Genomic DNA, 15,018 nt, shown 5'->3' on the forward strand with positions numbered 1-15,018 from the left:
GTACGTCAATTGGATTTAGCATAATATTGTGAGAGTCCAGTCCATAGTAAATCTAACATAATAGTGTGAGAGTCCAGTCCATAATGGGGCCAGCAGGAGATCATCTTGAGCGGAGACAGGTCAGCAGCGCAGAGATGTCCCCAACTGATGCACTGATGAGTGGTCCACCCTGGGTCCTGACTTTGGACAGCTAGCACGTCATCTGAGGTCACGAAAGAAACGGCATATGTATACAAAAATGTGTATTCCCTACCACCGTTGTAGTCTGACACTGTGGTTTACAGGTGTCAAACTCAAGGTCCAGGGGGCACATGCGGCCCACTACATAATTTATGTGGCCTGCGAAAGCCTTGAAACAGTATGCGTCAAAAAGGACTGTATTTTTTCTTACTAAATGTATTGTTTCCATTTTGACAAACAGAAATGGATGTATTTCATACAATTGCATGTATTTTAAAATTGAATATTAAATAATGCAATAAATATAATACTATCATACATTTCAATGTTTTTTTAATTAAAATAATAGTAATAACTATCTGCTTGACTTTTAATTTTGATTATAAAGCCAGTCATCTATCAAACTGTATTTTAGAGTTAAAAAAAAAACTTTTTTTTTGTGTATATAAAGAATATATTCTAACGCATAGGCAATCGTATAATATTATCTTAAGGTAAATCCCTATACATTTATATTCATAAGTTATTTACAGTTACATCCGGCTGTCCGCGGGCAGCCATAATTGTGACGTAGCCATCAGTAAAAAGGAGTTCGACACACCTGCTGTAGTCAGTAAGCTCCTTCTTTCTGTCTATCCTCCTGTTGTAGGGCAGACTGGCTCGTAGATGCACATGCATTTTCCACTTTTACCATTTCTGGTACAAAGTAGCATATAGCACTAACATATCTGTCAGTAGGCTCCTTAGAGAAGAGCTAAAAACAACATGGCTGACAAGCAGAACACACAGTCCAAGTGGAGGCACGTAAATAAGACCGCCCACAAAACAGCGCACCCCGAAGAGATGGTCAGAAAGAGGCTTGAAAACAGTCTGTAAAACATAATCTGTGCAAAATGTTGACCAAAGAACCACCATTACATGTTATGTTGACCACAGGGAAGTGTTTTAAATGTAGAAAATGAAAATTATTCATGTGACCTCTTTAAACAAAAGAAAATAAACAATATTAACTTTTTTCCAGAAACATTTTTACATATTTTATCTCCCTTACATTTCATGTGAATGTTTGTCTTTTTGCTGTGTTTTGGTTTCTATCTCTTATTGTTTTGTCCTCTAAGTTTTCCTAGAGCCTGAAGATGAATTTCTGTTTTGTAACAGATGCTAAATGTTATCAATTATATTCAATGAGTAAATAATGAACAAATATTAAGAACAAAAATAAAATCCAGCATGGCATTAGTATGCTGCATTCATCTTAAAAATAGGTCATTAAGAATTAATAAATAGGCATGGATGACAGTTGATGACGATAACGATTACCAATATTAGTAACTTTTATCCCATGGAGGCTCAATAAAGCTAATCTTAGTCTTATATCAATAATGCAATTATTAATGAATGTATTTATTATTGTCAATAATACTTGTTTATATTTATTATTTTACTCTGTGCAGCAATAGTGGTTAGCGCTCATGCCTCACAGCAGAACTGGGTTCGATTCCAGGGCTCGGTGTCTTTCTGCGTGGATTTTGCATGTTGTGCCCGTGACTGTGTGGGTCTTCTCGAGGTACACTGGCTTCCTCCTACCTCCAAAGACATTCGCCTATGGATAGGTTGATTGGAAACAGTAAAATGGTCCCTATTGTGTGAATGCTTTTCTGTCTATCTGTGTTCACCCTTCGATGAGGTGGTGACGTGTCCAGGGTATACCCCGCTTTCTGCCCGAATGCAGCTGGGATAAGCTCCAACCCTCCTGCCCCCAACCTCATAGAAGGACAAGCAGTGGAAAATGGATGGAAAGAATGTGTACTGTTATTATAATTTTATTATTTGATTATTGCTATTTCTGAGAGCACGAAATTACACACCAAAATGTCTGTGATTATATAAATGTAATTGTGTAAAATTAATGAATGCATAATCGTGAAACCAAGACTTATACTGAGAATATAATTGTACAGTCAAAATTTAAAAATTGGTGCATCTCTACAGGGCACACAAACATGTAGTAAAATAGGCTTTATTTAGTCAAAAAAGTAAGGATGTGAGTGTGTCATTAAAGGGACGAATTTGATTGGTTAGAAAATCGCGGCGTGCTTTCGTTTGAGCGCTACTCTGGGACATAATTGATTTTGAAAAATTGCAATGTCACGCATAATTGGTGTGATAGCTACAACATGAAAACCTAGAAGATTTGCTTTGTTCCATTTTTGTCTGGTAGATTGCTGCAAGATTTTCCTAATATAAAATATTTGTTTCGGCCAAATAAAGGTTACGAAACACTTAGACCCTAGCTTTGTACACTGTAGTACAGTCATACTTGAACAAAAAGAAGCCTTCGAAGCTAAACTGTTCTCACAAAATGCAGTTGTCTAAAATGCGTTGCTAAGATTAAGAATTAAGATTTAGAGGGTGGAGTCCTACTGTTGGTTCATTAATTTATTGATTAGGAGGTCTTATACTGATTCCTTAATACATTTTGTCCACACTAACTAATCCTCATATCTATTTGTTTTGCCATTTGTGGCCTTAATACAGTATGTAGTTTGTATTCTGCTGTAAAAGGACTTGTGAGAGTGTTTCCCATCCCCCCGTGATATCCCAGTGTATTTTTTATCCTCTGTGTGCGTGCATGCGTGCATGCTTGCCTGGCACCTTTTACTCAGGCGCCCATGTTTATTTATCATGTTTAAGTGGACACAAAAAAACATCACGCTATAAAAGGCCTTTCTGTGGGTCTGTGAGTCAAACTACTTCATGCTGTTCTAGTGTGTGCTCTGATTTAAGAAACACCGTGAGGAGGATGTAATTGTGTTAGTTGAAAGAGACTTTCCTGGCTGTGTCTGGTTGTAAGGGGAATAATACGCATGTGTACGCATTCAAATGTACCATTTGAAACGTTTCAGTCAAATCACGGGGTGAAAAATTAAATGATGCTTATCTCACTGCTGCTCTTGTCTCCCCAAAGGCTGCGAGGACATTATTGTGGAAAGCCTGTCTCTCGACTCGCTCGTGCCCATCCTCAAGTGGAGCTCCCAACCTTATGGCTCCAAGTGGGTGCACCGGCAGGCCATGCACTTCCTCTGCGAGGAGTTCAGTCAGGTTGTCAGCTCTGATGTTCTCTATGAGCTTGGCAAGGAGCACCTTCTCAACGCAATCCAGTCTGACTATCTTCAGGTGAGCAACCCCTGGTGTTTTCATCTGTGTCTTATTTTACCATGGCCCCAAACGGCATCTGAGGCGTTTAAGCAGCCTCTTGATACGTAACACAGTTGTTAGTGCAGTATTCCCAATGGAAGGTATTGGGAAAACCCAGAAGCCAGGTTGTCATCTGTGCTGCCAAAATACTTAGGCCTCTGGCCAGACTCTTGAGGTGATGATATATTGTAATCCAACTATACAAACAAGCCATCAAGCTTTGAACCTGTGCTGAAACACAGTCCCAACATGTTGCATTGTCACCTTATCCTCATTTAACAGCATGTGTTTTCCCGGACTATATCTGACCTTCTCCTCCGGATAATTATGTTGTGTCTTTCTGCACTGCTCCTCCTCTCCCTCTACCTCCTCTTCCTCCTCCCCCTTTTCTCTTGTCACATTTGCAGGCCAGCGAGCAGGACATTCTCAAGTACGTTGTTAAGTGGGGCGAGCAGCAGCTTATTAAGAGGATGGCAGACAGGGGTAAGATAATACACTCAATAATTAATCTCCAACAGAGGTGGCTAGTAATGCGGTACATTTACTCTGACATTTACTTCAGCAACTTTATTAGATAAATTAGTTTTAATGGAACATACTTTTTACTTTTACTTGAGTATTTTTGTGAAGAAGAATGGTTACTTTTACTCTGTTACTCCAATCGCCACATTTATTTATATCATCATTACATTCACCTATTATCTATTCATTACTACTCGCAAAGACAGTTTGTTGGCTCGTCAGAGGGTTTTCACATGATATCTGTTTCGCCAATCCAACGTAAGCACTAGTGAAGTTTGACTTGATTTCACCAATCAAATGGAGGCTGGCCATCAAATGACCGCTCTATACTGTAAAAATTGGCATGATGTGTACCGGTACCTAGCAATGAGCAATTCCGCTCATTCCTGTTAGCAGAACCTCTCAAACTCCATCAGGTTGTATTGGAAGCATTGGTTTTTACCCAGGATGTCTCTGTACATTGCTGCTTTCGTCTTGGTCTAGTCAGGGAGGAGACCAAGAACCTTATGGTCACTCTGTCAGAGCTACAGCATTCCTCTGTGGAGAGGAGAACCTTCCAGAAGGACAATCCACCAATCAGACCTTTATGGTATAGTGGCCAGACAGAAGCCATTTCTTAGTAAAAACCCACGTGAAAGACTCTCAGACCATGAGAAATATTTTCTGGTCTGATGAGACTAAGACTGAATGCTTTGGCATGAACCGCAAGCATCATGTTTGGAGGACACCGCTCATCACCAGGCCAATACCATCCCTACATTGAAGCATGGTGGTGGCAACATCATGCTGTGGGGACTTTTTTTCAGCGGCATTAACTGGGAGACAAGATAGAGGGAAAGGCAAATGCAGCAATGCACAGAGTCATCCTGGATGAAAACCAACACTTCCAAATAAAGCTGATTGAGCTTTAGCGGTGCTTCAAAGAGGAATGGGCGAAACTGCCCAAAGATAAGTGTGCCAAGACTATGGCATCGTATTCAAAAATATTTGAGGTTGTAATTGCTGCCAAACAAGCATTATAAAAGTATTGAGAAAAGGCTGTGAATAATTTTACAAGTAATTTTTTGCTTTGTTTTTATTTTTAATAAATTGGCAGAATTTAAAGAAAATTGTCCTGATGGGATATTGTCCGTAGAATTTTGAGGACAAAAATGAATGTATTACATTTTGGAATAAGGCTATAACATAACAAAATGTGGAAAAAGTGAAGCTTTGTGAACACTTTCCAGATGCACTGCATATACTCAGTGTATATGCACCTACACACCTACTCAGTGGCCTAGTCCAGTGGTTCTCAAATGGGGGTACGCGTACCCCTGGGGGTACTTGAAGGTATGCCAAGGGGTACGTGAGATTTTTTTTAAATATTCTAAAAATAGCAACAATTCAAAAATCCTTTATAAATATATTTATTGAATAATACTTCAACAAAATATGAATGTAAGTTCATAAACTGTGAAAAGAAATGCAACAATGCAATATTCAGTGTTGACAGGTAGATTTTTTTGTGGACATGTTCCATAAATATAAATGTTAAATATTTCTTTTTTTGTGAAGAAATGTTTAGAATGAAGTTGATGAATCCAGATGGATCTCTATTACAATCCTCAAAGAGGGCACTTTTAGTTGATGATTACTTCTATGTGTAGAAATCTTTATTTATAATTGAATCACTTGTTTATTTTTCAACAAGTTTTTAGTTATTTTTATATCTTTATTTCCAAATAGTTAAAGAAAGACCACTACAAATGAGCAATACTTTGCACTGTTATACAGTTTAATAAATCCGAAACTGATGACATAGTGCTGTATTTTACTTCATCTCTTTTTTTCAACCAAAAATGCTTTGTTCTGATTAGGGGGTACTTGAATTTAAAATATGTTCACAGGGGGTACATCACTGAAAAAAGGTTGAGAACCACTGGCCTTGTGGTTAGAGTCTCCGCTCTGAGATTGGTAGGTTGTGAGTTCAAACCCCGGCCGAGTTATACCAAGGACTATAAAAATGCGACCCATTACCTCCCTGCTTGGCACTCAGCATCAAGGGTTGGAATTGGGGGTTAAATCACCAAAAATGATTCTTGGGCGCGACACCGCTGCTGCCCACTGCTCCCCTCACCTCCCAGAGAGTGAACAAGGGGATGGGTCAAATGCAGAGGACAAATTTCACCACAGTGTGTGTGACAATCATTGGTACTATTAACTTTAACTTAATATAAAATGTTGATGGAGGGTATTTTTTTATAGGGCTTTATAGGCAGAATGCAGCAAATACCGTTTTCGCAATTGTAATTTGACTTACTCACATTTATTTACAAGTTAGAATGTAAAAAACTAAGCAAAACCTAAGCGTGCTTGTTTCACATAGGGATTGTGAATGACATGAAAAATTCCCCCAAAAAGTGCAGTTCCCATTTAAGTATCACTTTAACTCACAATTGAGCAAGCGTGTGACTAATTATGATTAAAGACCCAACTTTACATGGAAAAACCTACGGTGATGAAGCTATAACCAATCAAAGATAATAAATGGTAGTAGGACAATATACAAAGGCTTCTTCAAGTTTTATTATGAATCTCATTGTCAATTTTGAAAGATTGACTAAACAGCAGTTGTCTGTGTATTAACCTGTATTGTGTTAAATGATGTAAGAATGTAAGATTATAATGCTTTCATCATGTTCACATTTTGTTGCAGAGCCCAATCTGTTGAGCGGCACAGCCCACAGCGTTAACAAGCGAGGGGTAAAGAGGAGAGACCTGGATCCGGAAGAGCTAAAAGAGATCTTGTGTCTGCTCCTGCCCTTCATTCGAACTGAACACATTTTACCCCCACACAGCGACGTCCTGTCTGATGCAGTAAGCACCAATTTGGCGTCTTTTCTAATGAAAGGTGTCCTTCCTTCCATTTTGAGCATTGACCCCATGTCCCGTTGTCGTCCATAGCTCAGAAGAGGTTTGATAAGCACCCCTCCATCTGACATGCTACCCACGGCGGAGGGTGGGAAGGCCAATGCCTGGTTGAGGCAGAAGAATGCCGGCATCTATTTACGACCTCGCCTCTTCTCTCCTTATGTGGAGGAGGCAAAGGTAAGACACCTAGTAGTCCAAATTCAAAGTAACTCTTTCACTTTCGCCGACAAACATTCATGACGCTCTGCTCGCTCAGCACAAACAAATACTGCTTCAAACAATTTGATGTCAATTTGTTCTATGAGCCTTGGGTATTTCCAACAATGTCTGTTTGTGAACTTAATATTCATTATTACATTGTCAATTAAATGTGAAACATTATCAAGTTTTCATCCAATTCGTAATCTCCTTCCTTGTCCTAAGTCGGTGCTGGATGAAATGATGGTGGAGCAGACCGATCTGGTGCGCCTGCGACTCGTGCGCATGTCTAACGTCCCCGACACTCTCTACATGGTCAACAACACCGTACCGCAATGCTGTCACATGGTTAACCACCAGCAAATGTCAGTTACCTCAGCCGCCGCCCCTTCAGTTGTGGCCAATGAAATCCCAGGTTTGTTAGGGAAATTTTGGCTGAAATGAAACAATAAATATTGCCTTTAAAGTCAAATGATGTTGCCTTCTGCACAAATGCACACAGCTCTCAAGTATGGTTTTATTTAATCAATTTGAATGTTAAATTCTGTCTGTCTGTCTGTCTATCTGTCTGTGTGTGTGTGTGTGTGTGTGTGTGTGTGTGTGTGTGTGTGTGTGTGTGTGTGTGTGTGTGTATGTGTGTGTGTGTGTGTGTGTGTGTGTGTGTGTGTGTGTGTGTGTGTGTGTGTGTGTGTGTGTGTGTTCGTGTTCGTGTTCGTGTTCCAGTGCCGCAGCTCTCAGTGGTGAAGGAGATGATCCGCAGGCTTCAGGAACTTAGACACACGGACCAGGTGCAGAGAGCGTACGCCCTCAACTGCGGTGAGGGCGCCACCGTCAGCTACGAGCTGCAGTTGCGAGTGCTGCGGGAGTTTGGTCTGGCAGACGGAGCCACCGAACTACTCCAGGTCAGTGGGAAAGCAGGACTGAGTTAGTAGATGAGTCGAGGTGTATATGTCAAAACAAATACAAGTTTTTACATTTTGTCGCTCATCTTTTCAGAACCCCTACAAGTTCTTTCCTGACGAACGATTTGGAGACGAGAGTCCAATTCTGGATGTGCGCCAGGTGGGTCGATGCCGCGTAAACAGCAGCCCAGCCATGGATAGCATGTTCACAGAGCTGGAAGGAGTAGCGGGTTTCCATCCTCCTCTGCCTCCTCCACCTCCCCCGTACCACCCTCCTGCTACACCCAGCCACGCTCAGCTCAAAGGCGCTTGGCGACCCCGCATTCCCATGCCCACCCCCACTCGTTCCTTTTCCTACCCTTGCAACCGCAGCCTGAGCCAGCGCCATGCAGCGTCCAAGCATGGCAGCTCGGACTACTCCTCCGTGCCCAGACCCCAGCCCCCAGACTGCACCAAACCGCAAGCTATGGGCCGGGCTTTACTTTCAGAACAGCAAGCGGTGAGTGCGTCTGTTTAGTCTTTGTGTCCTGCATTATCATGCAAAGGTTTCGGACCTTTCAAGCCACTTAGATGGCTGAAGTCGTTTAATGAAGTTAATCTATATACCCATTTCTGTATAGATGTTTGAAAAACCAAAGTTGATGAACATTTATCAATGATAGGCCTTGAAATTTTTTTTTGTAATACACAGAAAAAGCCTTTTTCTATTCTCTAGCTAGTATCAACTTTGGGACAGTGTGTGCCTAACTTTTCCCCGAAGGTGTCCACAAAGTAAAACCACTAGATATTTTGGTAATTTTCAAAACATTTTTGTGTTGGAACTAAATATATATAATTATGCTTTGTCATAAATTAAGTTTGCTGTATTCAACTTTTTAAAGCAGTGGTTCTTCAAGGGGACCTTATGATTTTAAATGGGAACTGCACCTTTGAGTACACATATGCATTTCTTTTTTTCAATGCATTTTAATTTGTAATGTTCACAAATACAAAGGTTCGCCCTATTCTGCCTATGAAAAACCTCTAAAAACGTCCAACAATGTTTTATGTCCACACTGTAAGTAAATAGGTAATTAAGTAACAGGCATATTCATAATAACATGATAAATTTATGTATTTTGGTCATTTTTAGCATATGGCAGCGTATTAATTTCACAGACCTATCACAATCCTTCAACAACAACTACTACTACTAATCATGGCAGATTTTATGACCGCCAACAATGACTACTTTGGGACAAATAATGACCTAGAACCTTATATTTTTGAGCCAGAATATAAGGAGGATGAGCTACAAGTTTTAGAAGTGCAGTGATAAGCAGATGAAACTAGTAGCGGTATTGCTAAGTGCTAAGCACGAAATTCAAACTACGAACATAATAAAGCAATCACTTTACTGTACATTGTCTGCTCTTACTGGAATGCCGACTTATGGGATGTTTATATCTTCTCATTTAAAGGAAGAATTAATCACAATCCTCATGCAGGTAAAAAAAAATAAATAGATGGGCGCAAACGAGCCTGTCTTGTGTTTTTCTTGCGATCTCTGGGTCTAACTTGAATGTCACAGTTGACCACCTTAGTTTATGGTAACATACTTATACTATACAAGTGAGAGGCATGATTTATAATCTAGAATTAACATTCACCAACTTGGAGGGGATGCAGCAGCTCACCAGCTCAGTATGTCAATAACTGCATACGCTAGTTACCTCTCTGTGATTAAGGCGCCGCTAAAAGTACTTCCTCCCTGCTAGCGCTTATAAGTATACTTGTGTAGTCAAAAACTGCACATAAAGTGCAGATTGTAGGACATGTAAATGGAGTATTTTGGATGTTTTTTATGGCGCAATAGATGACTCCCATTAGCTGTATTGTTAGCCAACTCGTACTTGCCATATATTACAATTTAGTATGCATAGAAAAAGAAAAACATGTTCTTGTCTTACATAGGGATTGTGAATTACGGGCAAAAATTAAAAAAAGTGCAGTTCCCCATTGATCTGCATTTAAAACATTTATCTACATAATGTGTTGGATATACTTTAGTGTAAATATTGTTATAGCTAGTTTTTTTAGCCTGTTAGATGTTCTATTCTGGAGGTGTTCCCAGATTACAAACAAAACCACGCCCCACCATCCCCAAGTGTATCATAATTTATCTTTTGAAATGTAAACTGGATCTGAATCTGATCTGAACCCGAGTGGTGTTTTGTTATTGGACTTTTGTGCTTGTCACAGATTGTCTATAATGAACACCATGTTCAAACATAAGAGTGTCTTTCCGTATGTGCACTTGGCACCAGGACACCCTAGGCCACAGTTCCATGATCGACTTTGTAGTTGTGTCATTGGATTTGCGGTCTCAAGTTTTGGACACTCAGGTGAAGAGAGGGGCGGAGCTTTCTACCGATCACCACCTGGTGGTGAGTTTGCTGCGATGGTGGGGGAGGATGCCGGACAAACCTGGCAGGCCCACACGCATTGTGAGGGTCTGCTGGGAACGCCTAGCAGAGTCTCCTGTCAGAGAGTTTCAATTCCCGCCTCCGGAAGAACCTTGAACATGTCCCGAGGGAGGTGCTGGACAATGAGTCCGAGTGGACGATGTTCCATACCTCTATTGTCGAGGCGACCGATTGGCGCTCTGGCCGCAAGGTGGTTGGTGCCTGTTGTGGCGGTAATCCTAGAACCCGTTGGTGGACACCAGCGGTGAGGGATGCCGTCAAGCTGAAGAAAGTCCTATCAGGTTCTTTTGGCTCATAGGACTCCGGTAGTAAGCAGACAGGTACCAACAGGCCAAGCGGTGTGCGGCTTCAGGGGTCGCGGAGGCAAAAACTCGGACATGGGAAGATTTCGGGGAAGCCATGGAAAACGACTTCCAGGTGGCTTCGAAGCGATTCTGGACCACCATCCGCCGCCTCAAGAAGGCGAAGCAGTGCAATGTCAACACCGTTGATGGTGGAGACGGTGTTCTGCTGACCTCGACTGCGGATGTTGTGGATAGGTGGAGGGAATACTTCGAAGACCTCCTCAATTCTACCAACACGTCTTCCTATGAGGAAGCAGTGCCTGGGGAATCTGTGGTGGACTCTCCTATTTCTGGGGCTGAGGTTCCCGAGGTAGTTAAAAAGCTCCTCGGCGGCAAGGCCCCAGGGGTGGATGAAATCCGCCCGGAGTTAGGGCTTAAGGCTCTGAATGCTGTGGGCCTGTCTTGGTTGACAAGACTGCGACATCGCGTGGACATCTGGAGCGGTACCTCTGGATTGGCAGACCGGGGTGGTGGTTCCTCTCTTTAAGAAGGGGAACCTGAGGGTGTGTTCCAACTATCGTGGAATCAGACTACTCAGCCTTCCTGGTAAGGTCTATTCAGGTGTACTGGAGAGGAGGCTATGCCGGATAGACGAGCCTCAGATTCAGGAGGAACAGTGTGCTTTTCGTCCTGATCGTGGAACTGTGGACCAGCTCTATACTCTCGGCAGGGTCCTTCAGGTTGCATGGGAGTTTGCCCAACCAGTCTACATGTGCTTTGTGGACTTGGAGAATGCATTTGATCATGTACCCTGGGAAGTCCTGTGGGGAGTGCTCAGAGAGTATGGGGTGATGGACTGTCTGATTGTGGCGGTCCGATCCCTGTATGATCAGTGTCAGCGCTCGGTCCGTATTGCCGGCAGTAAGTCGGACCCGTTTCCAGTGAGGGTTGGACTCCGCCAAGGCTTCCCTTTGTCACTGATTCTGTTCACAACTTTTATGGACAGAATTTCTAGGCGCAGTCAGGGCGTTGAAGGTACTGTATCTGGTTTGGTGGCTGCAGGATTAGGTCTCTGCTTTTGCAGATGATGTGGTCCTGATGGCTTCATGTGGCCAATATCTTCAGCTCTCACTGGATCGGTTCACAGCCGAGTGTGAAGCGACTGGGATGGGAATCAGCACCTCCAAGACCAAGTTCATGGTTCTTGCCCGGAAAAGGGTGGAGTGATAGGGTGAGAAGCTCTGCCATCCGAGAGGAGCTCCAAGTAAAGCCGCTGCTCCTCCACATCGAGAGGAGCCAGATGTGGTGGTTCGGGCATCTGGTTAGGATGCCACCCGAACGCCTCCCTAAGGAGGTGTTTCGGGCACGTCCGACCGGTAGGAGGCCACGGGGAAGACTCAAGACACCTTGGGAAGACTGTGTCTTTCGGCTGGCTTGGGAACGTCTCGGGATCCCCCGGGAGGAGCTGGATGAAATGGCTGGGGAGAGGGAAGTCTGGGCTTCCCTGCTTAGACTGCTGCCCCCGCGACCCGACCTCGGATAAGCGGAAGAAGATGGATGGAAATGTAAACTGTTTAAAAGAGGAACTGCACTTTTTGGGGAATTTTGATTATTGTTCACAATACTTAGGACATGCACGAAGACAAAAGGTTTTGGTTTTTTGCATTCTAATTTGTAATAAACGTCTCCTCACAAGTGGCAATTCAGCGAATGGGATCAATCTATTTTGCCTCTAAATCAATTTAAAAATACATCCAAAAACCAACCCCCAACAATACTTCATTTATGTTCCGTAACCTGTATAATAACCAAGCTTTAGTGACTTTGTTATTGTAAGAGCGAACACTGAGGAACTCTTTTTCTAGCTTTGGTATTAGCCATAAGCTAGGCTACGGCAAGAGGTTAGGTAGCTGCTATGTCATTGTACATATTACATATTGTTATGAACATGTTTGGGTTCCTCCTACCTCCAAAGACATAGACCTGCGGATACGTTGACTAGCAACACTAAATTGGCCCTAGTGTGTGAATGTGAGTGTGATTGTTGTCTATCTGTTGGCCCTGTGATGAAGTGGCGACTTGTCCAGGTTGTACCCCGTCTTCCGCCCGATTGCACTATGATATGAGAGGGACAAGCGGTAGAAAATGGATGGACGTTATTACATTATGTATATATATATATATATATATATCTATACATATATATATATATATATAGATATAGATATACAATATATATATATAGATATAGATATATATGTATATATATACATATATGTATATCCATATATATATCCAGTGTATATATATATATAGATACAGACTTGCAGTGTGTTTATATAACTTTGATGGAGGCTTTTGAAGTTGTATTAGAGGACTTTGAAGGCTACAATGGTGACTCCTATTATTCGCATCTTGGAAGTGTTTATCTTCGGAATTCTTAAAAAAAAAAAAGAAAAAAAGTTTATTGTCTCTCACTTTGAATATTTATTTTGAAGTTGTCACTGCTATTTTTTTTTCCAGATTCACCTAGTCACAAAATAAGGTACACCTACATACTCGCCAATCGATTCAGACGGTATGCCACTGCATGTTCGGTATTTTTATGCACATGCCAAGATTAGATGAAAAGAATACTTTAACTTACGTTTGTATGTACCCTCATATCCTGAAGCAGAAGGCGAAAACCTCCTTCCCCTTTGGTTGAGAGCTTTACATAATGGGCCTTTTTCCACCAAAAGTTCAGGAGCTTTATGTTCCTGGAACTACAAGGTCCTGTAGAAGTGTGTGGTGTGTGTTTCCAACGCATTTTACAGTTCATGGTAGTTTATACTAGGACTGGACAACTAATCGAGTTTGATTTTGATTATGGCGTGTCACGATCATGAAAATATTTTAATTATGAAAAAACTATTAATGGGCCTCATAACGTGCATGCAAATTCCTGAGCTTGTGACAGTGAAGCAGACGAGAAGTGAATGAGTGAAAAAAAGACGTCTACTAGGGAGTTTGGGATGCCAAAGTCAGGTTTTTGTCCATAATGTCCAACAGTCAGAAAGTTGTCCTCTCGGTAAAGGATCAGGCGATTTCTTTTGGTCCATTTCAGCTGTAAATAACAATATAAAAAGAATAAATGTCAGTGTTTATCTCACACCTTCAACACAAACACATCCGCTTCAGCGTCAACAATAGCATTCTGTTCACTCGGATTGAGGCTAATAACGACACAAATGACGTTTCACAGACTACTTTACAACATGTAGTAAAGAAAATAATAAATATTTGATCTAATTTACCTTTGTTTCACTTTTGTACTGCCTCCTTTATTTTACATTTCTCAAACACAGTTTTAGAATTGTAAGCAGCTGAGGTCATTCCTCCTAGTCTGGCTGAATACTTTATTTTGCTTTGTGAATATGTTTGAAAGAGTTTAAAGACATACAGCTGAGTAAAATGATTGCAGGATAGTTCCACTGATCAGCGTTCTTCAGATTTCCCACAAAAGTTCCTGCAAGTTGAAAACAAATTTTGTTCTTCTTTCTTTCTTTTTATAAGTCTGTTGTAATATAAATACACAAGAAATGGGAAAAAAAACATTTTTTTTTTTTTTTTTAATCTAACTTGGAGTTTTAAAAGTTCTATTTGCAATGTTGAATTATACGATAAATACAAGTCTATTGTATTTGATAGGGCAGTGGTTCTCAACCTTTTTTCCAGTGATGTACCCCCTGTGAACATTTTTTTGATTCAAGTTCCCCCTAATCAGAGCAAAGCATTTTTGGTTGAAAAAAAGATAAAGAAGTCAAATACAGCACCATGTCATCAGTTTCTGATTTATTAAATTGTATAACAGTGCAAAATATTGCTCATTTGTAGTGGTCTTTCTTGAACTATTTGGAAAAAAAGATATGAAAATAACAAAAAACTTGTTGAAAAATAAGTGATTCAATTATAAATAAAGATTTCTACACATATAAGTAATCATCAACTTAAAGTGCCCTCTTTGGGGATTGTAATAAAGATCCATCAGGATTCATGAACTTAATTCTAAACAATTCTTCACAAAAAAAGAAATCTTTAACATCAATATTTATGGAACATGTCTACAAAAAAATCTAGCTGTCAACAATGCATATTGCATTGTTGCATTTCTTTTCACAGTTTATTAAATTCATATTTTGTTGAAGTATTATTCAATAAATATATTTATGAAGGATTTTGAATTGTTGCTATTTTAAAAAAATCTCACGTACCCCTTGGCATACCTTCAAGTACGCCCTGGGGTACGCGTACCCCCATTTGAGAACCACTGTGATAGGGTATATTTGCGTTGTTACTACTATGTATTATCATTTC

The 15,018-nt window shown here is 40.9% G+C and overlaps 1 protein-coding gene across 2 annotated transcripts in view; it reads left to right on the forward strand.

The window, feature by feature from the left end:
• The window catches only part of btbd7 (BTB (POZ) domain containing 7), a 109,140-nt gene that overhangs the window by 90,967 nt on the left and 3,155 nt on the right, over positions 1-15,018 (forward strand). Inside the window, exons 4-10 of one of the 2 annotated variants that reach the window (XM_061895171.1) lie at positions 3,149-3,357; positions 3,786-3,861; positions 6,599-6,759; positions 6,847-6,990; positions 7,237-7,426; positions 7,735-7,913; positions 8,008-8,412. In XM_061895171.1, coding sequence (XP_061751155.1) covers positions 3,149-3,357; positions 3,786-3,861; positions 6,599-6,759; positions 6,847-6,990; positions 7,237-7,426; positions 7,735-7,913; positions 8,008-8,412 — 1,364 coding nt within the window. The remainder of the gene's footprint in view (positions 1-3,148; positions 3,358-3,785; positions 3,862-6,598; positions 6,760-6,846; positions 6,991-7,236; positions 7,427-7,734; positions 7,914-8,007; positions 8,413-15,018) is intronic. The other variant, XM_061895172.1, reaches the window with a different exon arrangement.

Source organism: Nerophis ophidion, linkage group LG03 (genome assembly GCF_033978795.1).
Source record: "Nerophis ophidion isolate RoL-2023_Sa linkage group LG03, RoL_Noph_v1.0, whole genome shotgun sequence".
NCBI classification, from domain to species: domain Eukaryota; kingdom Metazoa; phylum Chordata; class Actinopteri; order Syngnathiformes; family Syngnathidae; genus Nerophis; species Nerophis ophidion.